The 27,321-nt window shown below is 41.1% G+C and overlaps 1 protein-coding gene across 2 annotated transcripts in view; it reads right to left on the reverse strand.

Annotated features, from left to right (window-relative positions):
• tmem132e (transmembrane protein 132E) overlaps window positions 1-27,321 on the reverse strand; it is a 476,675-nt gene that overhangs the window by 71,428 nt on the left and 377,926 nt on the right. For both annotated transcript variants that reach the window (XM_023962717.2, XM_023962716.2), the window contains exon 3: window positions 7,815-7,955. In XM_023962717.2, the coding sequence (XP_023818485.1) occupies window positions 7,815-7,955 (141 nt within the window). The remainder of the gene's footprint in view (window positions 1-7,814; window positions 7,956-27,321) is intronic.

A 27,321-nucleotide genomic window follows, 5' to 3' on the forward strand; every position in this document is an offset into this window, starting at 1 on the left:
TTTAATTGGTAAACAGAGTTCTGATTTTATTGGAACAACTGGTATCAGAGGAATAAAAGATGACCTTTTTATCAAAATGCTAAGTATCTTTTTGGTTTACTAATTATTGTCTCCAGAGTCAAGATCCCAAGATGTCAGACAAAGAGGAAGAAAATCTTTTAATTATTTATTTCTTTTTTTTTACAAATTCCCACCATTAAGGGAGACAAAACCATGAGGAATGTGTGGATAAAAAGATCCATGCATTTATCACAATTTTCTTCCCTTTATTAAAATAAATCCTCCCTGTAATTATGTGTAATGTCACATGCCGGGTTTGATAACAGCTTCCATAAAGAAGCCATTAATCTGAAATCATGCAGGCGGAGAAAAAAAGAAATTAATTTGCAAGCAAAGGACTGAAAGAAGAAAAGAAACATGTCTGAAGAAAGGCGGTCTTGTTTTCATCCGGATAAGGATCTGCTGTGTGTTTGGGACAAAGTGCATGATTTCAAAGTTGTGCTTTGGCATTTTTTAAAGCTTTTAAACTTTGATTCGATTAACAGGGAGGGTTAAACGGATCAATGGACTGGAAGGAAGAACAACAAGGAACAGAAACCAACATGTGGACATCTTTCCATCCATTTAATTCTACCATCTAAAACTTTTCGCTCCAGATTAGGAGATTTCATGTTACAAAAAATGTATCGACATCCACTAAAATACAGAATATGGATAAAATATCATTTTGAATATAAAGTTTATGTCAGATCAGGCAAAAATATTTTGTGGAGGCACCCAGGGCTCTATACCGGATCCTTTTTGAGCTCTTAGTTAGCTCAGGATCTGGAAAATAAACTATAAAAAAATCCTAACTTGTGTATGTAGATGACACACCGCTCTACATTAGTACCAAACAATTATATCCCCCAAAATTGTTGGACCACAGCTGTCTTGTAGCAGATGAAGCAAGCTGACGCTAAGTTTAGTGTCTGACACGATTTGATGCTGCTTTATTACCTTAAAGACCCACTCCAGTCACTTTTCATCTACTGCAAAAGCATCACCAGTGGTCTTTACTGTAATGATGATCCCGTTTCAGCAGAAATCCAGTTGATCTTAGTTATGCTAAATACACTGACCAAAAATATAAACGCAACACTTTTGTTATTGCTCCCATTTTCTATGGTATGAACTCAAAGATGTAACATTTTCCACATACACTAAATAACCAGTTCTCTGAAATTTTGTTCACAAATCTGTCTAAATCTGTGATAGTGAGCACTTCTCCTTTGCCAAGACAATCCATCCCACCTCACAGGTGTGCCATATCAAGATGCTGATTAGACAGCATGATTATTGCACAGGTGTGCCTTAGACTGGCCACAAGAAAAGGCCACTCTGAAATCTTCAGTTGTATCAGACAGCACAATGCCACAGATGTCGCAAGTTTTGAGGGAGCGTGCAATCGGCATGCTAATAGCAGGAATGTCCACCAGAGCTGTTGCCAGGGAATTGAACGTCCATTTCTCCACCATAAGCCGTCTCCAAAGGCGTTTCCGAGAATTTGACAGCACATCCAACCGGCCTCACAACCGCAGACCACGTGTAACCACACCAGCCCAAGACCTCCACATCCAGCATGTCCACCTCCAAGATGGTCTGAGACCAGCCACTCGGACAGCTGCTGAAACAATCGGTTTGCATAACCACAGAATTTCTGCACAAACTGTCAGAAACCGTCTCAGGGAAGCTCATCTGCATGCTCGTCCTCATCGAGGTCTCGACCTCACTCCAGTCCGTCGTCGTAACCGACTTGAGTGGGCAAATACTCACATGCGATGGCGTCTAGCACGTTGGAGAGGTGTTCTCTTCACGGATGAATCCCGGTTTACACTGTTCAGGGCAGATGGCAGACAGCGTGTGTGGCGTCGTGTGGGTGAGCGGTTTTCTGATGTCAATGTTGTGGATCGAGTAGCCCATGGTGGTGGTGGGGTCATGGTATGGGCAGGCATATGTTATGGGCGACGAACACGACGAAGGTGCATTTCATTGATGGCATTTTGAATGCACAGAGATACCGTGATGAGATCCTGGGGCCCATCGTTGTGCCGTACATCCAACAACATCACCTCATGTTGCAGCATGATAATGCACGGCCCCATGTTGCAAGGATCTGTACACAATTCTTGGAAGCTGAAAACATCCCAGTTCTTGCATGTCCAGCATACTCACCGGACATGTCACCCATTGAGCATGTGTGGGATGCTCTGGATCAGCGTATACGACAGCGTGTTCCAGTTCCTGCCAATATCCAGCTACTTCGCACAGCCATTGAAGAAGAGTGGACCAACATTCCACAGGCCACAATAGACAACCTGATCAACTCTATGCGAAGGAGATGTGTCGCACTTCATGAGGCAAATGGTGGTCACACCAGATACTGACTGGTTGTCTGAGTCCCCTGACCCCCTCAATAAAACAAAACTGAAGATTTCAGAGTGGCCTTTTCTTGTGGCCAGTCTAAGGCACACCTGTGCAATAATCATGCTGTCTAATCAGCATCTTGATATGGCACACCTGTGAAGTGGGATGGATTGTCTTGGCAAAGGAGAAGTGCTCAATATCACAGATTTAGACAGATTTGTGAACAATATTTCAGAGAACTGGTTATTTTGTGTATGTGGAAAATGTTTCACATCTTTGATTTCATACCATAATAAATGGTAGCAATAACAAAAGTTGCCTTTATATTTTTGGTCAGTGGATGTAGAAAAAACAAGATCTTTTTGATTCTGAAGACTCTTTTGACTCAAAAACTGAACCGTTTTCAACGTTTTCCCCCTCCTGCAACAGCAGCAACTCCTCAGCAGATCAGGAGCCTTTTTCAATCCGTCTCCGTTCACCGATGGTGATCAATAATGCACCAGATCATGCAGTGTTATCAAGCAGCACGGCCCGTTCCACCAGGAGCGCTGCAGAAAACCAGAAATGCGGAAAGTTTTCGAGCTCCGGCTGAAAACTTGCTCCAACGAGGATGAAATCTGATCCATCCAGGGAATAATGACGGCTGATAAAGAAATCAACAACACATCCAGATGGGAAAAACTCACTTCATTTCCTCACTTTCAGGTGAATTTGAGTAAACAAACCCAGATGCTTGAGCACAGCTGTTCCTCGGATACATTTTATGTCTTATGTGTGTAATGGGTTGAAGCAGCTGGCATTTCTTTGTTTGTTGCTTGAATTTAACACAGAAAGACATGCGAAGATAATTATTGGACTTGGGAAACATATTAAAATAGCCTCACTCACTTATTTTTATTGGATGATTAGAGAGAGATTTGTCAGGAGAGTTCGTGTTTTTCTCCATTGCTCATTACAGTGAACTCTTGTTTTTTTGACTATTGAAAGTTTAAAAAAGCGAAAGAATATTTTCTCTCTTTGTCTGCGTTAAACTAATCCCATCATGCAGAATTAAACATAAGGAAGTTAAAAAGATGCAGAATATAAAGAATGAGGAGTAAAACGTTTTAAACAGCAGTTTTCTTTTTTTACATAAAAGCATTGCTGTTGACAATATACAAAAAAAAAGAAAAGACAATTTGCTCAGTTAATTTATCTTTAAAACAGTTTTTTTTGGCAATGTTTGATCGCAATCTTTTTATTACAATCTCTTTTTATTTTTACAGATCATTTTTATTAATATTACACAATAATTCCACAATGAACCTGAAACCGTAAAAAAAAACTCAATTTCACGCAGCAAATTTGGCAATTTTTTACTGCAAAAATCACAAAAATTGAGATCATACATGTTTTACTTTATATAACAACGATTAGACATGTAGGGACTAAATAAAAACAAAAACAAACAAAGCAGAGAAAAAGTCAAACTCCTCTATAACTCCACATTAATGCATCATCTGAGATGCTCTTCAAGCTTTCAGTTATATTGACTGGGCAGTTTATTTTATTTTTTTATCTGTGTACATACATATGGGTTTTTATTCTCTCCATACGTCGTATTTATTCTGTTGTGCGTCGCTCTGTAGTAACACCATCAGGACTCTAGATGGCAGCACTGATGCATTTTGCAAATTGGAAGTGCAACGATTTAACGCTGTTAATGTTTCCACAGAAGACCAGGACAAATGATTGACATCGTGGTTCTACCTGCAAATCTTAAACTTTTGAGACTAACGTAGCGGCCAAGCAGTACAGTGTCTGCCCCGAGACTTGAAGGCTTTAGGGTTAAAATCCATAAAACAGTCATGAGACACCATGTTCGAGGTTGACACTCGGCATTAAGGAGTTGGAACGGCTCTGTCTGCAAAATGTAGCAAGAGGACCTGGCTGCAACCGGAACCAAAACCGGAAGCCCCCCCCATTTTGCTTTAAAAAACATTATTTTAACTGGAGACCCTAACATTTCTGAACACTTTCGGTCACACCCAGGTCTGTGACAACTAATGGGACTAGAGATGAAAATTGAGATATAAGATAACGAGTCTGAAGCTGAAAGTTGAAGGTTTATGCCCCCCAGGGGGATGTGAGCTAGGGGAGAAGGAGGAATTCTGAAGGAAGATGGACGAGGAGATCCATGCAGGTGATCACGAGACATGAAAAGCCTCATCGACATCTTCATATACATTTTAGGGGGAGAAACCCTCAAAATGAGGAGAAGACAGCCAGGAAAATGGACAATTCCCGCAAAGCACTTGATGAATCACAGCCATGAAACCATGAAAGTTCATGTCGTTTCCACCTCCTAGTGACTGTTTAGCGCGACAAAAACCCTCAATTTAAGATTTTTTCTGCAAACATTAACAACATATAACACAATGTAAATATATCAGATAATAGGACAACAAACCGCTGTAATATTCAGGAAATATTATTATTGTTAAAGATTTGACTGTCAGGTTCTCTGCCCACCACTGTGAACAGATTTTCCAACAATATTTTTTATTTTTAAACCCTGTCGACGAGAATGAAGCACCCGAACATGAAATCTTCAACAGCTTCAGAGGAATCCCTTTGCTTTAAGGGTGGTCACAAAGCTCACTTGGTTTTGTGCTAAATGAAGCACGACACACTCTTTCTCCACGCATGCTTGACCTCTGCCGGACTCTTCTTCACATGTTGACAAGGGGGGGCAAAGGCTACACAACATGGCTCACCAAATACAGCAGGAGAAGCTGCTGCTGGAGAGTAAAGAGAGGAGAGAATTGTGTCCTCATTCTCCTCCACAGCCCTGGGGGCCTTCGAGGAGATGCCACTGTGAAGACCGGCAGTCGCAGAGCTTTGGTTTTAATGAACTAAATTCAACACATCACAGTTTTAACTCTACATTGTTTCTCCTCTTTGCACTGATCTCTGTGGACAGGAGAACTGCGCTTCTGGAAAACTCCTGATGGACGTTCCATTGACAAGCGTCAACTTCAAAGGTTTGCTCATCCGAATCACAAGTAATTATTTTAATATGTCATTTAAAGATTCACAACCTATGTTAAGCGTTTGTCAAAATTATTTGTAATAACATTCATTGACATTTTCGTCACATTTCTGTAGGACTTTATTCAGAAAAAAAACTGGAATATAAGAAAAGCATTTCCACGATTTTTAATTCATTAAATGTCCTAAAAATGTCCCTTTAAGTGCAAATCTCCACAGAAAGACAGTCAAACATTTTTAGACACAAGCTTCCTGAGACAGACCTAAAGGTCAAATGCTGATCACAGCAGACCAGAGGAGACCAGAGAAACCTTCTCATCTTCATCCCAAATTTCCAAACTCAAGGGGGGAACTTGAACTTTGTTTGCAAAACTGACTTGAAGAACGTTAGGAAGGCCAACGAGTCACCTGAGTGACAGATGGTCAATAGATCACTGCCTATGACAACACATCACTGTATTATCCTAACTAATCAGCCTGCGGCCTGCCTCCTGCCTCTCCTTTTACCATCTGCCACTCAATATTTTACACACTCATACAGTTTATTAACCCGCAGAGACGCGCTGACAGCCGCCTCAGACTCACAATAAATACCTTCTACCAAAACCGAAGCGTGAGTGGAAGAATGCAACTTAGAAAAATAGGTCCGAGAGCGACATGACGGAACTCAGAAAAACAAACCTTCAAAGAAAAGATGTTTGAGGAGGAACTTTTTATTCCCAAAATGTGCAGGAAAACAGATAAAAGGGAGATTAAAACAAGTAGAAGGAAAAACCTAAAAAAGTGTTTGAATTACATTACAGGGGAATGTTGGAGGCTGTCTGTTCAGGCTCTTTGACAGCTGAGGTGGCATGTTTGTTGATTTTACTTTATGCAATCATAAAAAACTACAAAAGTATCAAGCATCGTCTATTTATGATCACAATCAGAAACACAAACAGTTTAGTACAAGTTTGACTCCAGGTCTTCTAAGAACTAAATGATAAGAAAAAAATGTTCATTGTAAGAAGTGGAGTTTGAAACTCTATGGTCTGTTGTAGGTGATATTCAGAGTCATAACGGGGTGGGCGGGGCATCTGTGGTTTGTCCAGGTGGAGGGGGTGGGGGTGAGGGTCAAAGGTGATTCCTTGATCCAAAACATAAGGTGATGAAGGAAAACAAAACCAAAAGTCTGACATCTGAATCACATCACAGGTTCTATTGATGTACTTTAATGTTTTTAACCTTCGGGCCGGTTCATACTACAAAGCCATTTGTAACACAGAGCCGTCAGAGCGGAGTCGCCTTACAACCCGTGTTGTTTTCTAGGACTTTGTTGCTGCAGAGCGGCAGGAGTTCATTAGAAATTCACCTCTGAGTTGCAGGCGGGACCGTTGTTGCAGAGCAACCCCGCCACCCTTTCCCCTCCCTGTTACTGAGAGCTCTCCGTTTACGTCCTCTCCCGCTAGCTTACAGCACCCCAAATTAACATTAGCGGTGCAACAAAAATGTGGAGCAATCTGGGAGCTATCCAGCCGTTTAGTTAAATCCAGATTCCAGCTCAGACCAGGAAAACAAAGACGTTCATGGATCCATTTGTCTGCAGGTGGAGGCATCAGAATGGAGCAGAGCAGGGAGTACTTTCTACGCCTCAAATATGATCTATTTTAAATGGCATTTCTGTGTTTGTCCCTGATTCACAACTGCTTGAATAAAGAGATAATCAGAAATGCTGTTTTAATCTTACTTTTATTTATATATGTAGCCCATTATTAGAAAAATGCCACAAGATCATGTTAAAGACACCATTTTCATGGGAGGGGGTCTTTAAGAAGCATGGCCGCTGACTAGAGCACAGCTGTAAACTTTCACTCCTAGAAAATTCTCAAACATGCAGTTTTTAGGGCCATGCATCCTCTAATGTTCTCCGTGCTCCCATCCATGCCCTCACAAACACTACACCAATTCAGTCTCACAACACAATGGAAAACATGTTAAAGAGCTCCCTCAAATGCCCGCTCGTAAGTGCGTTTATTAGCCAGCACGCTGACACGAGTGTGCGCTGATGCTGAACTGTGATTGTTTACTCTTGTGTGTTTACTCTCTGGAATAATTGCTGCATCCAGACAGGATCTCATCTCCAAAGCATTTTTGCCAGCAGTAGGAAAATCTGCCTCATGAGCCAAATAAACCACAGATGCACAGAGACTCGGCAGATGCAGCCTAGCCAGAGGTGAGCGCTTTTCAGCCACAAACCTGACGTTTCATGTGTTCAGTAAAAGATACGTCAATGCAAACCTCTCCTCTTGCGGTTAGGCATGATGAATATTACTGTGTCTGCAGCAGCATTTGATCTCACAGACAGTTTGCTCTACGCCCCCTCTGGCATGTTGACTTACCCCTGGTTGACTGCCTTGTTTTTGTTCACATCGATGGTGGTGATGGAGTGCTTGGCGCCAGGCTGCGCCTCCCAGTCCACTTTCCACTGGGCGTTCTTGGACTTGGTCTGCAGCAGGTTCACTCCCTTTTTTGCTTTGACCCTGCAGGAAAACACACACACACAAAAAAAAAAACAAGTCAGTTTTATTAGAGGAGGTGATTTATGACGGAGGTCAGAGGTGAACGCCCTCAGTGTGCAGCAGACCTCCTCCTTGCATTCATGGCAAAAGCAATTCCACGGATGAATCAATAACAGAGATGAATGAAGACGACGACACGATGATACATGAGAGAAACGGGCCGGGACTGCTGCGGGTCACGGCGTTCACCGACGCTAGCTGCAAAATCAGATCTGCAGAGCTTTGTACTCAACCCAGCAGGCATTTACACACTATTATGAACTTCTCTGGAGGTTTTGGTAAATTGCTTTGTGGAATTCTACACACAGTTAGGTTTGCAGTTGATGGCAGCTGCACTACATTTCATATCGATAACAAATTGGGTTCTTTTTAAATTCCTTAACTCAGTTTGCTAGCATTGGTTCAGAAAATCTTCCGTCCTCCAGTCTTCAGAGGTAGAATTCTGCACAGGCAGGTCAAGGTCACCGTCAGGAGAACCTCCAGCTGACATGGACTCACAGTCCATGAGAACACAGTTGAACAAAAAAAATCTAAGTTCCTGCTTTTATTCTGGATTTTTGAGTCACAGCACCACGAGTGATGTCCCGTCAGGGTACCAGTGCAGTAAAAAAATAAATCAATAATAGCCTTATTACTGTGTATGTATGAAACAGTTAAGAATAATTAACCACCACCCTTAAAAAAATCAATTATTGCCCCCCAGAGGCATGTAAGTGTAATTGAATTGATTAATTTTTTTATGACCGCAGTCAAAGAAAGCATGCATTAAAAACAACACTTAAATGCTAAAAAGGTATAAATGATTATAAAGTAAATGAGTGTCATAAAAACACAAAATAAGAGCAAAAGCAAACCAATAAGAACGGTACAACACACCAGCAGAACACAGTCTCGTGATGAAGCCTGACAAGAAAAATGGGTTATGAGAAGTTTTTTAAAGTTTTTTAAAATCATGCTTCCATTCCAGAACTGGTGTTCCGCAGGGTTCTGTGCGAGGCCTCACATATTTTACAACAACAGTACATTACAAGCGAATGCAGCATGGATTTACAATGCTATTCTCATTTTACTTAACTACAGTCAATAAAACAGCTATTTACAGACTGAAAGCTTGTGTCGTGACCTGACTTACAACTTAGACTGAACCGAGTGTTTTTTAGATTACTTTAGTCATTTAAAGTGGAACAATAGATGACACTAGATGCTTTTTTTGGTGTGAAGAGACATTTTAAACATTTACTCATCATCGGGTTGCCCATGCAACTTCACTGAAAGAAGGAAGACGTCGTTTTAGATTAAAAAAAAAAACTTGTCACGTCAAGTCCTAACTTCTCTACTTTTTTTATTGTCAGGTTGGGACACAGATTCTCTAAAATCCAAATAATTGATGTTAAGCAGCCCTAAATCAAGAGAAGGTTTTACATTCTCTTTATTAGCTGTTTTCAAAAACTAAACATGATGACAACATTTTATTAGAGGAAGCTAAAAATAAACATGCGACTCCAAATCCTAAATATTTCCTAGTTCAAGTATTTCCCAACAGAGGGCTGATTTCTGCAGGATTTCTTGTTAAAATGTCTGCATGCTTATGTTTTTGCTTTTAGGAGAAGCTTTAGAGCAACGGATTCAGGGGTGGGATGAAAGAAACTGTCTTAAAGTGAAGGCTGACCTGTGTGACCCTAAACCTGGCTGCTCTGACTCTGGGGGCTTTTTTTTGATTACACATTGAGCATCATTAACTGATGAACATACTTTCCTTCCTCTGCTCTCTTTTGCTCTCAGTTTATTCACAGTAGATATTGATTTTTTTAACCAATTTTCATTTTTTACTTACATCAGAGTCACGCAGCAGTGATTGGTCTAAAGCTATGTGAGTAATAGACTGGGAATCACTCTGGCCAATCAGGAGTAAGCTTGTTGGAAGGCCACACCCCTACCACCAAATTTGTCAAACGTTTCAATCTTTAGAGGTGGGGGCCAGCAGGTTCCACCTTCTTTTATCGAGTCATCTGATTGGTCAGTTTATAACTTAAATAACTTGACCTACAGAAAAAATGTGGGGAAAAAAGGTTTATGTCAAAAAAAAAAGGTAAGAATGGTTATTCGGCCCAATAGAATGACTGAGTAACAGCTGTTTATTTCTCTATAGTAGTCTGTGGGATTTTGGCTTCTTGGAGCCACTTCCTGTTTGGAACGCCAGGGGGGAGGAGCCTCTCAGTCCAGTTCTCATATACAGTCAAAGGTCTCTGGCAGCTTCCCGTTGGGGGAAATGCCTGCCTTCACGAAGTCTGATTGTGCTGAAATCCTCGGTATGCATGTTTGGTTTCTTGCTTTTGATAGAAGTATGATGACGTTAGAAGCTGCGTATGAAAGTTTTCCTTGTTCCTCTCTGTTGTGGCTGAAAGTCTTTTGCCTTTGAAGAGAGGAAAAGAGACATCCAGCAAAGCTGTTGTGACCGGAATATTTTAGGTTCTGACTGTAGATGTGCTGTTGCCTCTGTACGCCAGTTCAAGGTCTTTGTAAGCCATCAAAGACACAAGTTTTAGAGCCTTGATTGGCTTGGATTTGTATTCAAACTATACACAATTTCTGCATGTGTGCCTGTTTACCACAACAAAAGTTCTAGATTAGATTTACAGCTGTTCTAGTTTTTACACCATTCATGTTAAAATATGGATTCATTGTTTATTTTTTTGTTTTCTTCCATTCCAATGATTAAAATTTCAAAAGCATTACGATGTGACTGATGAAATATCTGCAATATAAAACAAAATGGATGAGTGTGAGCAGGTAGATTGTAGCGGCCAACAAGTCTAAGCGATAAAACCAACCCGTTCCAAAGCCTCTCTTTCTACGATTGGTTAAAATCTGACGACGTTTTTTTATTTGTTCAAAGTTCCAAACAATTGGGTCTTTATAATGATCCCCAAAAGGCCTCTTTGTGTTGATCAAACACTTAAGCTGCATTATTCATTCAAAACAGTGTAGTGCGGCATAAACCACAAACCCCAACAGGGAGAAATATCAACCTGGAACATACAGTCGATACTGAATGCTTGTAACTTCCGCAGCACTGTAATTGTGCTTACAAATTTCAATACATAAACTGGGATGCATGCATGAATGCACGCAGCAATCTGAGCATGCACAGACGTGTTCTGTACGTTCATTAGCGTGTGGTGTCTGGAGAGATTGTTTCACACGCAAAACCACAGCACAGAGTCTCAGAGGTCAAACACAGACACGCAGCTTCCACCAACACAAGAAATCAGAACATTTTAGCCTAAAATCTGTTTTTACATAAAAAAGAAAAAGTAAAAAAAAAGTCTAAAGGATATTTGGAAATGCATTCTTTTATTTCAGTTCATTGTGGTTTCTGCAGATTCTAGTGAAATCGTCACAACCGACAACGTTTTACAACGGTGTTCAACACGAGCAAAAGATGCAAGAGAGTAGCCTTTATTATGGAACCTGGAAATGGCAAAAAAAACAAAAACAAATGTATGGCTTTCATTACTAGACTATAATGTGAAACATCAAGACTGTCTGCATAACGACTCCATCAGTCACAGCAGGAGGAACTCGCTAAAAATCCAATTCAGAGAAGAAAGGAGTTACATTAGAAACCGTCAAATTTCAACTCAATCATAGAGCTCCTGCTTCTATGTCGTAACTCAGTGGAAAAACTTTGTCTTTTTTTAAAAATACACATTTAATAAAAAAACATCTTGGAGTCACAGATATTGTTTTTTTGACACTTTGTTCCCAAAAAGCCCCAAACCTTTAGCCCATGACTGGCGAAGAGTTTGCCTCCATCACTTGTGTGACGTTGCCATGACAACCAAGCCAGTGCGGAATTATCAAAGGTAATATGTAGTCCAGAGTCATGACAATTAGACACACACGTTTCTAACTTTGGGACAGAAAAAACTTCAAACGAACCAGAAAAAAAGCCATCTGGAGTCAAAACGTGAAATCAGGAAAACAGTTTTATAATCTGGAATTTCACTGATTTCCCCTAAAGCTACAGACATCCCGTTAGAACACTTCAGTTATATTTAAAGAGCTCACATGTAATGCCTTTGTAAACACGTCAACTTTCCAACGTAAAACATACTTAATCTTGGATCAAACTGGATCTAAACCTTCATTTTATACTCAGAACGTCTGCTGAGAGAGAAAAGTCCCCATCAAGTTCACAAATGTTCCCGTTTATATTTTGGGGCTTCTGCAACCACAGATGCACCTGCCGAGCTGCTGTGAGCAGCTCCACCGAAGCACCGTCTCCATCGCCACAGAGGGGGTGGTGGGAGGGGAGCAAACGCTGCTGGGCATCCATCTCCCCCAGGTTCTTTTAACCCCGACAACCCTGGGACCTGCACCAGCAGCTCCAAAGCCAAACGTGAATGTCACTAACCATTCAGCCACCATGGCCGCATGAATCAGCAACGGATGTGGGCGTGGCTAATGTGAACCACAGTCGTTAAGACTGATTTGTTGTTTAAGCCTTTTTTTATTGAAATTTGTTGATGTTAAGCAGTCAAAATACAACAAAACAACAAAAAAGACACATATCTATGAAAACGTAGGAAAAATGAAACAAAGAAATACATAACATCCATCTATCTGTCCATCCCTAATATACATCATATCCATCCATCCATCCATCCATAATATATATCATATCATATCCATCCATCCATCCATCATTTTCTAACTTTTGTAAACTCTAAATGTAATGCAGTGTTTCACATTTCCTCTTGGCCATCATCACAAAGAAGAAATATGAGTCAAATGTAATTTTTGTGATGGTTTATAAACAAGTAACACACATTTCTTTAAATAACAGAGTTACCTGAAAAATAAGCCTCTTTATGTAAATCATTGTAAAATGCAGTATTCTGATTCATCCAATAAGTTCATCTAAAAACATAGTTTGACATGTTTTAATAATTTAGGTACTAATGGAATCCCATGGTTCTTAACCTGTGCAACACACTTTTATTGTTCACATTTATTAGGATGGTGTCTAGAATTTTTTATAATCAAAGTATTTACAAGTCCAAACATTATTTTCCTCATAAAAGCTACCGGTACTTATTTGTACATGAAGATAAAAGATCTTAAGGAACTTAAAGAATGTTTATTTCACAGAATGTCAAATATCAGTTGCAGAATCAGATTTTTACAGAGTGTGTGAATAAATATTGTTAAGTTTGTAGAAGCTCTGTTTTACCTAGATGAAAAATTTATTAAAAGTGTTTTTAGAGAGCGCTTATCTTTTCTGAATGTTTTTTCCATTCAGCCGAAAATCTTTGCGGCTGGCAGACGTCCTCTCTGACTTTATCGAGATGAGATATGAAGTCGTCCAATGAAGACACTGAATACTAAATGGAGCAGAGGCTAAATAGGAACACCGTCTTCCCAGTTATTGTGATTTTGGTTATTTGACCGCAGAGCCACGCCTGAATGCTTCCACCGAGGAAAAAAGGCTCTCAGCCACCCAGAGATAGTGGATATTATTGATCTGATGGTTTCATTTTCTTGAAATACAAGACAGAGATGAATTATTTAAGTAATCGTGTTTTGTTTGCCAGCTTCTTTCTTTTCATTGCTTTTTAGTTTGTGGCACTTCAAAGGCCGAGCTTGAGTAGTTCAGGTTGGAGCTAGCAGCAGTCAGCTGAACCTGAAGGAGATCTTTAAAGGTTGGATGAGAGCTAATCATTCTGTTGTGTTTGCAGGAAAACATTTGTTTTTCTTTTCAGATCGATGCGTTTCCACTCAGCAAAACAGAAGCGTCTTTGTGGACAAACTCTTCCCGACAATTATCTCATTCCTTTTTTTTTCTCTTTTCATTCAGCTGAGACTTGAAGGCCTCTGCCAACTCTTTCATTTTTTTATTTTTCTTTTCCAAGCAGATAAAAAAAGTAAAGATAAGCAATGTCCTGGTGAGGTTTTTCCATTTGTCACACTCCTGCTCATCCATATGTGAGGAAACATTGAGGTGAAGCTGCCCCAATCCAAGTACAGGAGGAAAAATGTCCTGCGATGTGGTCTGTGAACGCCACACCAACAGCGAGGTGGTCCTTGAATGTTGCGATGAACTCAAAAGGCTTTTATCCTTCGGTTCATCTACAGCAAACATTACCCGAGGTCTAAATGTGGCCAGCGGGTCGTCTCAGCCCCCGACCGGCTCACACGGACAAAACTAAATAACAGAAAAATCAATAAATGCATTTATTTTCAGATTCAGGGTCCATAAACGCTCCAATGCAAACAAACACTCTGCAGTGTCGACATGATCAAACACGCTTCTCAGCTCATCCTCCATGTCTAACAAGCAGAAGCACCTTTGGAAGAAGATGAAGAACGGCTCCTGACAAACGCCTAACCCCCCTTCACCCTCCTCATGCCAACCTGAAAAGCCAGAATTCTGGATTTTCCTGAATATATAAACAGAGACGTCACATATATGTTCAATTAAAGTCCAATCAGATCAAGTTTTAAATCAAGAAAGAGGAAAAACAGCAAAACTCATGACGTATTGATGCTAACTTCTACTCTTTTGTTCAAAGGGAAGTCAAATCCTTAAGATAATTACACTGAAACAAGATTGTTTGTTGCCTCAGTGAATGCAGCCGTGTCTCAAAACCTTCAAGCACAGATTAAAAACCACTAAGAGCAGAAACAGAGACACGGGTCCAACTGAAAAGACCTGCAGACGGAGCCAGGAAAAGTGCTCTGGAAAAACCTCCGGAGCATCAGCAGCACGGACTTTCCATGGAAACTCCCTCAATCCTGATCCCATCCAGCGCTGGCGAGATACCACCGCACAAATCCAGTCCTCAGAACACGCCCCCACTCACACACACACACAACAAAAGCCCAACCACTGCTAACGGCTTTCATATTATTTCTGCTACATCTCCAGAGTTTAGAAAAGTTTAGAAGAGAGTTCCGATTACAAAGCCACACACAGGACGGGTTTAAAGTAATCTTTGGGTTTAGTCACAACTTTCCAATGAAAGAGCCGGCAGCAGGGAGAGTGTTTATGTCAGCATCTCTCTGCACTGGTATCATCTATGGTGTAAAGACAGTTTCTACTGAAGCAACTAAAAGCATGCTCTGTCATTTTTGGTTCCATTTTAAGGATGTCTTTTCGGAGTTTAGCCTGGAATTCATTGTCATTGTTTGGGAAATGAAAACGCACGTTGTAAGCATAGCTGCTAGTTTTTGATGTTATGAGAATTTAAGATGAGCCTAAACCTGATTCTCATTTTGTTCCCATTTGTTACAAAATGAGTCATTTCTACTTTTAACACAAGTCACTGTAATCAAAAGGAACTACAATTAGGCTAATAAAAACTCAAAAAACACAAGTTATTTGCTTAAAACTAGAAGAAATACTTATTTATGGACTGTATACCATTCAATTTGAATTAACACTGTTAGCTTTTTTAACTTGTTTTTCCAATTTTGCATGCTTGTGTGGAAATTCTAGATTTTGAGATACGATTAGGAAAAATGACCTGCTGCACCTGCTGCACAGATAGTTTCTAGTCATTTTTGTCTTAATCGTTGTGGGTTTTTTTAACCATATTTTTAGGCTTCGTGCTGGGTGCATGTCAGTAATCTGTAAAGTTTGTGTGAAAGTGTTTTATCAGACAAAATAAATTCCACAGTATGAAGAATTTTGTGAGACCTGGGTCACATCATGTCAGTTCAGAAGTTAGGCTGAGGTCTGGATAATCTACAGAATGGTATTGGGATTTTTTAAAGGGCAGATTAAACTACAAATCTGAGAACATTTCACAGAAGTTTGTATTTATGAAGGAGCAGAAGGAAAACTGAGGAGGATTTTTCAATGAATGATGGGGATTTATAGCAAGAAGTAAAAAATGTTTAGACATAAAAAACGTTTTGAATTTAATTTCTAAACATGGCCTTTTTTTCCCAACAGGATGTGTAGAAAACAAGGAAAGGATAAGAAATGAGTGATAAAAAGACAGAGCTGTGATTTGATTCAGCTTTCTGCATCCTTTAGACCTGGAAATGAGACAGCCAGGGATTTCATCCTCTCCTCCCGACTTCTTCCATTTCTTCCATTCTCAGCGGTCCAAGCACGTCACAAACACGTCTTTTTCTTTCCCCCCCAAATGAAATTAGCGCTTCATGTTATCAAGCATTTTTTTGGGTGTTTGTCAAATGCTTTGAACTCACTTTGACGTTTGCATCAGAAGACCAGCAGCACTGTGGCTCACACGCATGTTTTCAGGCAGTGCAGTGACTACTGCAGTCTGTGGATTCTGCATCGTCAGATGCTGCTGCATTAAACCGCAGCGTTAATCATCTGCAAATGCAAAGTGACTCCATGACTGATGGGCAAACATAGTCAAAAAAGCGTAAAGTGGGAGTCTAGCTCACGGGTAACTTAAAATGGTTGGATGTCGGTCTGAAGAGGAGGCTGCATCCTCCGGGCTCTATAAAGAGATTAAACATTAAGAAGAACTGTGGAGCGCAAATGTTTGGGGAACTTTTGGGGTTAAAAAACAAGCTCAAATAAAGGTTCTGATTTGTTTTTCATGACAGGCGAATCTTTAAATCTTTATCTCTGCATTCTGTAGGACAGTGGTCTCCAACCCGGTCCCGGGCCGCAGGGAGAGAAAAACACGACCCACATTTTTCTGTTGAATTTCTAATCTGATTCTGAAGGAAGCTTTTTTTTGTTGTTGTTGGAAATCTACTGGATTCTCTCCACCACATCTGACTCATTCTTGACGCATGTCAAATCGCTCGGTCAAGTGTGGAAAATCCATCCTCTACTTTCTTAAAGCGGCTGCATCAAACGCTAAACTAAAACCTCAAGCTAACAAAGACAAACATGATACGCAGTAAAGATCCAGAGAGGAAACAGAATAAGAGCCTTCAACTTCAAAATAAAAGCTGCATTTAACAGTCAAAAACCAGTAGTCTTTGCTCCAGATATAGATTTTTTGTGTCAGTTGTTCCCACTGTCCATAAAAATGCAAAACATTCAGGAACATGCAGTCTAATGTTACGAGGATGCTGCTAATAAAGTTCTTCAAACTGTGGATTCACCGGTTTTATCTGAAGGAAAAGAAGCTGTGTCGCCCTTCACAGTTTGGTGACATTGTTGCAGCAATGAGAACAAAGTCTTAAAGCAACATCAACTTTGTTCTAACATCTCACCGTGTGGCAAACATCCTCAAAAATCAACTTCAACCCACTTATTTCCAAGGCCTCTGTAGTTTCAGAGGCTAAACTTGTCATTGATTTTTAACAAAGCTTCTGTGTTTCCATCCCTGTCAGTAGAAATCATTGCTTCAAAGTGGTTACCCTCCACATTCAATCAGAAAAACCCTCCTATCAGTGTTCTTCTTCTGTTCCTCCGTCAGAACTTGGCTATTATAGAAAATATGGTAATTGTCTGATCCGGCACGTCAGAGAGAGATGAAAGAGAAATGTGTAGCATTTAAGGAGGGATCCTGATCGGGCCTGTTGCCTTTGATGTGGGCTGAAAAGAAGAGGCATATCACCCTAAATGCATGACCCAGTTGCTGCTTGATTACCGGAGATGGTGGAAATACAGAGCATAAAAGATGATAATTACACGTTATGGTGGAGCGTAACGTTTTCTGCACGTTTCTGTGCACCCTGATGAGCAACACTTGTATTTGTATTCATTTCCTGCACTCATCAGTAGTTCATAAAAACCACTGCATATTCATCATCATCATAGTTCGAGAGTCGGCACAGAACCAGCCCTTTTAATCAGACAGTCCTTCTTACAGACCCAGCTTCCCTTTTGCAGCACAAATGAGAGGGGATGGAGCTCTCCCCATGGGATCTCCACATGAATCGGGCTCCCCGCAGAACCGTGTTAATGCTGATTAATGAAAGAGCATCTCTAATGCAAAAGCTGCAGAACATGCAAGGCCAGATTCTCAGGATCTCTGCAGGTCTGTGAAGCACTTCGGCTGTTACTCATTCCACGCAGACACCCCCTGCCATGGAAACACCGATTAGACCCGACTCGGCCCACCGACTGCTAATCAGGAGCGTTTGGTCAACACATTCCAAAGCAGATTATGGAGCTGCCTGAAGGAGTTGGCGAATTTTGAACCCAGTCACATCAATTGTTGGTTTGAAACCGGAGCGCACCACGACTATGGAGGACCTAACACCATTTATTGATAGAATAAATCGTATTTATAAACAAAATGTGAATCTGTTCAGTTAAGACGGTTTCGGGATCCCATCTGCATGATGAGACATTAATAAAGAATCAAAAACTGAATCAGTTTAGATGTTAACAAACAATCCAAGACTTGCTAAAGTCAAGCAAACACTTAAAAATGAATATTTGTTATAAACCGGATCAGACCAAAACATCCCCATGAGGCCAGATTGGCTAAAGTGAATTCAGTGATAGAGTGAATATTTGATCAATAGACTTGATCAGGGAATCTTCTGTGTAATTGATGTTTTAGTTTTCATTTTATTTTGGCAGTCCTAGACTGCAAGGACCGGATTTGTTTTTGCAATTCTTCTTTCCTAGGACAATGAACACACAGACTGACAAAAAAATGTTAACAGTCGGTTATAGCCGTTGTCGATTTTGAACGGCGTTAGCGTGGCGAGCTTGCAAAAGTGGCGGCCCCCTGTTGCTCGCACAGTTTTTACTAAAATGTGGTAAAAATTATTATCGTATATGAATTGGTGGCTCAAGTCGAACAAAATGACATGAAACATGATATGGAAGTCTACTCTAAATTTCATAAATCTGTTGAAGAAAATGGTTGCTAGGGAGAAAAACAAAGCATCAGAAAAGCCACAGTTCTGAAAAAAATTGTGCTTATTCTTCATGACTTTGTCCTGTGCAAGTCTGACCAGGTTGGCAGGGGCATAAGGTTAGAGTGAGGGGCATGTAGCAGCTGCTCAGCCAGTTGATGGAAGGGGGGATGGCCTGTGCACCTCACATCCCTGCCTGCAGCTTTAATTATTTTTGAAATGTTCATTGCATCTCCATCAAGTTAACTTTAACTAGAATAAATGTATGTCTTCTAATTAATAGCATGCAGGTGTCCCTTATCCCCTAATTGCATTTTTTGTGCTAAATTTAGGAAGAAAAAAAGATTTTTTTAGAAATACTTCAGAAAACTAAATCTCCAGACCAGCAGCTGCAGATTAGTCTCCTCTGTGACCACAACACTGCACATGTTGATGCAGAAAAAGCTGCAGCTGAGCCTTTCATGGTGTTATAATTAGCTAAAACACAAGAAAGTCAAACAAACCTGTGAGCATTTGAGTGAATGTGAGAGCTTAGCGGTTGAAAAACAACCAATGGTGTGGACCAAAATGCTGCTACGACACTGTAGGAGTCTGAAACGCTTAATTAGCAGTTAAACTGAAACAGCAATTTAGCATAAATCTATAATTTAGTATCATGCTATGAACTGCAATCCAGTGTTGGAAAAAAGAACTAAATTTGATAAATTGCAACAATTATTTTAATCTTTATGATGAAACCCTAACTATTATCGTCATTATGGCTCACTTTAAAATGAAAACTCTGCTAAAATACTATAATTTAATAGCAAAACTACTGCCAAGACATGTAGACGTACAAGTTTTTGTTTTAGATCAGAGCTGGATTCTGTTCATAGTATTTGCAGGTGGAGTTTTGGAGAAAAACCATGGTTTTGGAAAGTTTGCAGTCATTTGTCACATGGAGGACTTAAGTTAACCGATGTGAGCGTCTTGCTCAGTTTTTAGATGAACGCCACCATCGGGCTCAAAGACAGCAGACAAAAAAAAGAGAGAGAGAGAGAGAGACAGATATTTGCATGACCAGGAAGACAAAAACACAGCGTCAAGCAATAACAACAAAATGAGCAAAATCAATCAGAAACCAAACAAGCTTGAAACTAAAACAGAGCTTTGATTATTAGAAAAAATCAGTAGATGTTTGAAAACAAGAAAAGAGAAAGAAACAGGAAAAACACACATGAAAGGAAAGGCTTTTTTCTAACTGATCGTATGGAAAAAAGAATAAAAATACTTCCAATAGTGTCAATGTGAAAGGTTTTCTTCAGGTTTTGGTGGGTGAATTGATTTTGCACAACACACAAAAACCCCACAAACCTGCTTTAAAGAGATGCGTGAATGGATCTGCAGTCTCAATCAATCGATCACGATTTGTAGAGCAACTTTCATCAACATGGTGCTTGACACAAAAGACAAATAGAAACCTACTTTGAAAATATAAGAAGTTATAAAAGATTAAAAGCCACATCAATAATCAGTCCTCGTGTCACCATAAGGAACGTCCAAACCCCTCAGAGAGCAAAGGCCGTCCGCTCCAACACTCAAACATGTTGGTCATTGCTGCTCATGAGGAATGTTAGCAATGCCAATGAACAGTGGGCTCAACTATATGTCACTGCTATGATCCACTTAACAGATCAGTGGGCTAGTAGTAGAGTGTCTGCACTAAGATGGGGTTCAAATCCATGTTTGGGCTGAACTGAAGACTCTTAAAATGGGATCGGATGCAAAACTCAGCATTAAGGGGTCGGCACATGACTTTAATAGCGGCTTACCTCCCCCCCCCGAGGGGATGAGTGAAATACATTTGCCCCCCCGCCTGTCTGTCAGATGATGGGACTTTAAACATTGACCATGACGATCCCAGCCCTGCCAACGTGCACTTTTTTTATTTATTTTTATTTTGACAGTCTGAAGGCGAGACTTCTGGCTCAGACGCTGCATAAATGTTTGCTCTTCCAGCTTTAAGCTTCCTGATGCAGCAGAAGCTCAGCCTCATATTGACCGGACAGTCAGGTTGTGTAGTCGTACAGTTGAGGGCGGACCTTCAGAGCAACGGCATTCATGTCTTCTGCCACATGGTTTATGTAGATTAAAGACGACCGATTCTGCAGAAGCCAACACCTCCTGTTCCGAAATTTCTCCCCTTTTTTTCCTTTTCCTCCTTAAATTAAAATTTTTCCAATACAATCAAGAAAAAGAGCAGAAAAAAAATTAAGTCAGAATTTATATTAAATGAGAGGGAGGGGGTACCATCTTGTTATTGACTTTCCATCAATAATCTTGTTTTCTATTGAGTCAGTTTGAAGATTTGTTTCGGCAAAAGCACCTTTATTTTGAAATCTAAGCCGAAATCTGCACGTCATATGGAAAACGCACATTAATTAAAATGTTTTATTAACAATAAAATATCAAAATTGATTGAATTTACACGTAGTCAACAAAGGAGAGTGACCTAAAGGGGTTTGATTCCTCACACGTGCCGAACGCTCACTCAGGCCTTTCCATTGTTGTCACCTGGACACCCCCCCACGTTCTTCCCACCTCCACCCACTAAAAAGGTCTTCAAAGAATAAAAACAAAGAGTGTGAGGTGTTCTACGGGCCTCGAACTCCCCAGATACGCCTCTGATGGCATCTGTGGGAAATGAGCCCAACTCACAGCAGGACGTCCTCAGATGTTCTTCGTCCTTCTCTTCACTTCTAAGAACTTCCCTTTGTTCTGGCGGCAAAAGCAGGAACGCCTTTCAGTGGGCAGAGAGCTTCTCATCAAAAAGAGACTTTTCCTCGAAGGATTTCTCTTGAATCAGTGAAAGTTTGTCCCCGTTTTTAAAGTGACTTTTTCTGAAGCAGGAGGTTTAGGAGAATCACCTTCAAAATCTCCGTCGTCATCATTTTTACCTGCTTACAGCTCGTCAAAGACAGACCAGGTTATCTGGAAAATGTTGCAGGAATTTCGTTCTTCTCTGGGTTGCAGATTGAGCAGAAACCTCGGGAGGAACAACTCTTTGTTTGCACAAAACATCCGCCTTAAACCTTAGGGTCAATCTTGAGGAAGCACGGCATTTCTTTTCACTTGTACGCGGATGACAGCCAGATCTATCTGCCGTTAAAAAAAGATGATCTCTCCATGAAGCAGCTCCTGTCATGTCTTCAGGACATTAAGGACTGGTTGGCCCTTAGCTTTTTGAGTTTTAATGAAAATAAAACAGAAGTTTTATATTTTGGACCAAGTGATTTTAGTGAACCTTACCAAGTTGATATGGGTCCCTTGACTAACTTTTTAAAAACAAATGTTTCTAATCTGGGTTTTAAACTGGATCAGCAGAAAGGCTCAATGGTGAAGTGTAGCTTTTTTCATCTTCGCCAACTTGCTAAGGTAAAACCTTTTTTAACAGCTGCACAATTTGAAACAGTAATCCAGGCGTTCATCACGTCCCGGCTGGATTACTGTAATTCTCTGTATGTTGGACTCAGCCAGTTGTCTCTCTCACGTCTCCAACGTGTTCAAAATGCAGCTGCCCGTCTTCTGGTTGGAGGACGTAAGAGAGACCACATCATGCCAATTTTAGCTTCGCTCCACTGGCTGCCTGTGAATTTTAGAGTTCACTTTAAGATTCTTTTATTTGTTTTTAAATCTTTACACGATCTTGCCCCGCTGTACCTCTCTGAACTTCTCTCTCCCTATTCGCCGGCCCGGTGCCTCCGATCAGCTGATCAGCTGCTTCTGGAGGTACCGAGGTTCAGACGGAAGCTCAGAGGGGACAGAGCTTTCTCTGTCGCTGCTCCAAAGCTTTGGAACTCTCTGCCACTGTCAGTAAGAGAAGCTCCATCACTGTCCATTTTTAAAACACGCCTGAAAACCCATTTTTTTTGCTCTGGCTTTTAATACGACATGAGACTTCTGTTATTGCTGTGTTGCTGTACTGGTTTTTATTGTTTTATCTCTCTATTTTTAATCTTGTGTTTTAAGATGTTTTAGTGTTTGTTTTCTTCTTTTCTTGTGTTCAGCACTTTGTGTCGGCGGCTGTTGACTGAAAGTGCTATATAAATAAAGATGAGTTGAGTTGAGTTGAGTTAAACAGGAAGAAAAAGCTCAGAGATCATGCATGAAACGGTATCACCTGAATCTACATGTCTGTTTGCAACACAAACCCTGTGTTCTCTTTGGTTTTAACGTCTACTTGAAATGCGCGATGCTAATGTCACCTTTTTCTCCCGTTATCTGGATTGCCTGGATTCTAACAAGGTAAGGCCGTTTTTGGTTTTTCAGAAGAGCCCTCACAGCTGAGAAACGGACGTTCAGAGAAAACCCACCCAGGCAAACAGCCTGGGTGGTCTGAAGCCTCCTTTCAGGGCTCTGTGAAGGTGGACGTTCTGTCCAGCACAGAATAAAGAGGCATCTGAAGCAGCTCAGACTCGTCTGCAGTGTGTGACAAAATTGTGGAAAAAGAAAGAAAAAAAAAAAGTCAATGAATGGGCCTTTCCCGGACAAGACCCACTCTGGAAGTACAGGACCACGAGTGTCTGGTCACATGACCTTTGGTTTGTTTTAGGCCAATTTGAAATGAATGTTTTATGATTTTTGGATGTTTGCCTTATTTAACAGATACGACGTCATCAAGCCCTACCTTTCCAAACGTTTATCAGTCATTGGACACGCCCACATGCGCCACTTTAGACATCAGGGTTGGACAATAAATGGCGACGCCTCTATTTCAACACAATTACAACCCTGTAACGGTGGAGCTGTTGGCGCTCTTTGAATTACCGTAACTCAGACCATTTAGGCTTGGGCTGCTCATTCCCGGTCCTCGAGATCTGCCCCCCTGATTGTTTCCAAGATCTCCAAGTACTGCTAGCTGCTGATTGGCTCAATCCGATGTCTCCACATTCTGACTGGACGAACACACCTGGTCCAGGTAATCAACAGCAAGCAGTACAGGGAGAGCTGGTGAACAGGCAGGGTGGTAGATGGAGGACCAGGAATGAGGAGATTTAATCAATTAATGGAAGGGATTCTGAAAGTGAGAAAGCAGTTTTGTGCTGATCTGCAACACCTTTCAGTAGTGAGGGATCCATACAATCTACGTAAACATACTGGTTCGGATGTGGAGAGAAGTGGCTTTGCCAACACTATACTAGCTTTGTGTTAGTAAAGTGTTGCACGTCGACGCAAAACCACTTTTCTCTGGGTTAGAATTTAGTTAAGAGCACAAACGGTCAAAGAGTTACAGCAGCTCAAAGAGCGCGTGTTATTTTGCCGTCACTGTCAACAGCGCCGATATTTCAGGGTGAACACTAGAGTTGTAGCTCAAGTGTTGAAGCTCGTATTAGCATTTATTAGCTTTTTTGAACAAATTCTGATGCAGACAACAGCAGCTTTTTGCTAATATGCAACACTTAAAATGCTGCACATCGGCACAAAGCTGCTTTTCTCAGCTCTGAGAAGCAGTTCCAAATACCTTCATTGCACAAGCAATCAAAGTTTTCCAATAGCTCATAGGGCGCCATTTCCTGTTTCCAGGGACAGCCCTGGTGTTGAAATCCCACTTCGATAATCTTTTGGTCTATTTTTAAAGCTCTCTCAGTGGTATTTTAAGGATAATGATGCAGTTTTTAGCCAAATTCTAAAAACCAGTGCCGTTTTCTAGGACATAGTTATTGCAGAGCGGAAGAAGTTCATTTGAAATTTGCCTCAGAGTTTTGGGCAAGGCAAAGTAAGCCCGCCCACACTTCCTGTCACCCATCTGTTCATAGACTCTGCTGATAGCTTACAGCCCCTCACACCCCCAACCTAACACAAGTGGGGAAACAGAAATGGCGATCAATATCAGAGCTATCCAGCCGAACAGTTCAGATCCAGATTCCAGTTCAGGTGAGGAAAACAAAGACGTTCAAGGATCTATTTGTCTGCAGGTGGATGATCAGAATAGAGCGCAGCAATTCTGAGCTTAATTTTCTTAATATATGTCCTCAATCATCAGAAAAGAACATGAAAATTAAAAATACCTTAAACACAATTTTTATTGGAGTGGGTCTGTAATGGGTTAACCACGAATATGAAAATGAAATAACATCCAAATGTCTATGAAGACTTTCATTCATCCAGGTTGGTTCCATTGTAGTAGGTTTAGGGGCTGTCATCTGGACTTGGTTTTAAAGTTAGAAGACGTTTCACCTCTTATCCAAGAGGCTTTGTGAATTTTTAAATAGCTGGTCGAAGAGCTGGTATATATATACGTCCATGGGGGAGGAGTCAGACCTGAAACAGGATGGTATTGTAAACTTAGCCTCCATGGTTTCGGGTCGTTTAGAGTCCTTTGTCCTCAGCTGGGGGTTGGGGAGCCAGTGACTCCCTCCCTAAACTGGTCATCTCTTTCAGCTATTAACGACCCAGGTGGAACTGGTTCAGTTTGTTTAGGTTTCAAGACACTGCCGTAGATAGCTGGAAGAATAAACCTGAGACCACCGTTCTTATTAAGAGAAGGTTTATCCTTCTTGACAAAGATGTCTTCTTTCACTCCTCGCTCAAACCATCCTTTCTCTCTGCCTAGAATTCGGACTTCACTGTCCTCGAACGAGTGGTTTGTGGCCTTCAGGTGGAGCTGCACTGCAGACTCAGGTCCACTTGGGTTGGCTCTGCGATGTTGGTAAAGCCGCTTGTGTAGAGGTTGTTTGGTTTCTCCTATATACTGTTCAATGCAGTTCTCTTTGCAGTGGATAGAGAACACAACATTACTCTGTAGCTAGGAATTTTGTCCTTTGGATGAACCAGTTTTTGTCTGAGAGTATTAACTGGTTTGAGATGAACTGGGAAATTATGTTGTTTGAAAATCCTTTTTAGTTTTTCGGACAGGCCCCAGCTGAGGACAAAGGCCTCCTAACGACCCGAACCATGGAGGCCAAGTTGACAATACCATCCAGTTTCAGGTCTGACTCCTCCCCCATGAGCGCATATATACCAGCTCTTTGACCGGCTAATTTCAGAATTGACAAAGCATCTTGGATAAGAGGTGAAACGTCTTCTAGCCCCTAAACCTACTACAACATCCAAAAATAAAACTATCCTCCAGAAAATGATCCTAAAAAGATTTGGGGGAAAAGCATGAGCGTGTTTTGTGTTGCTTCTCACGCCCACCCCATGTATGAGTCTGTGTCCTCACTGTGCAGCTCCTTCACCGTCAGACTGAGACATCCTAAATGTCTGAAGGAGCGACACCGCAGGTCGTTTCTACCTGCTGCCGTTAGACTGTACTGTACAACCTTAGCTGCTCCCAGTGAACCACGTTAACCAACATCATCAGCTCTGTCATATTTCTTTTACCCTGTGCAATAACTGATTATATGGTCATCCTGTGCAATTTTTTGGAAATGTATGTGTATATTGTGTATACATGTGTGCATATTGACTCCATAGTTTTTCTTCTTCTTTATATATCGCTCTCTGTTCCTGTACTGCTGCTGCAACAAGGAAATTTCCCCATCGTGGGACTAATACAGGAATATCTTATCTTATCTTAATGTGGCTTAACTTAAATTTTTTGAAAATGCCACCAAGTGGTTACCCAGGCGATTGCACTGGCTCCACTCGCTTTTCAGAAGGAAGTGATAAAACACAAATATTCTGTTCAAAACAAAAAAGGAAAAGAGAAAAAGGGGCTTTTAAGTTTAAACAGCCGGGTTTACGGCTCGTGTCTCGCTGTGAGTGAAAGCCTGTGCAACAAAAGCAGCATACAATGAAGTTGACATGCCTGAACGTGTATTATCTCACTGTAGCTCACAGGCTGCCGCGGTGTGTGACAGATATACTACAGGGGAGGGGGGCACGCATTTTTTTTCCACTGTATTAACCGCCAGCTGGTCTCCAGCTTCCTCTGTCTGCGACTTTGAACTATATCTGTGCTTCTTCATCTCTCACCTTGCAAAGCCTGCAACCTCTTACTCCAAGGACCAGACTGTGATGAAAAGCTGCAGCTCCACCCTAACCGTAAACCCTTGCTTTCTCACCACACCCCCCAAATACATGTGAAAATGCAGGGTTGAATGCAATATCGCTGAATGAAAATTAAACTTAAAGGGAAACATTTGGCAAAAAATATATAATGATCAAAGTTGACCATAAATAAAGAGAAAACAGCACAATAAAAAAAATAAGATTCATCTTCTAATCTGTTTAGTCCCTTTCGGGGTCACGGGGCTGCTGGAGCCTATCCCGTCTACTAGTGGGCGAAGGCAGGGACACCCTGGACAGGTCGCCAGTCTGTCACAGGGCCACAACCACACACCCATGTACACTCACATTCACACCTAGGGACAATTAAGAGTAACCAATGAAACTATGAAGCATGTTTTTGGACGGTCGGAGGAAGCCGGAGAGAACCCACGCATGCTCGGGGAGAACATGCAAACTCGGCACACAAAGGTCCCCCGTTGGTGTTTTGGTTCCGGTCCCCCAGCCGGGACTTGAACCAGGGGCC

Source organism: Oryzias latipes, chromosome 14 (assembly GCF_053564925.1).
Source record: "Oryzias latipes strain Hd-rR chromosome 14, Olatipes_Hd-rR_3.1".
Classification (NCBI taxonomy): Eukaryota; Metazoa; Chordata; class Actinopteri; order Beloniformes; family Adrianichthyidae; genus Oryzias; species Oryzias latipes.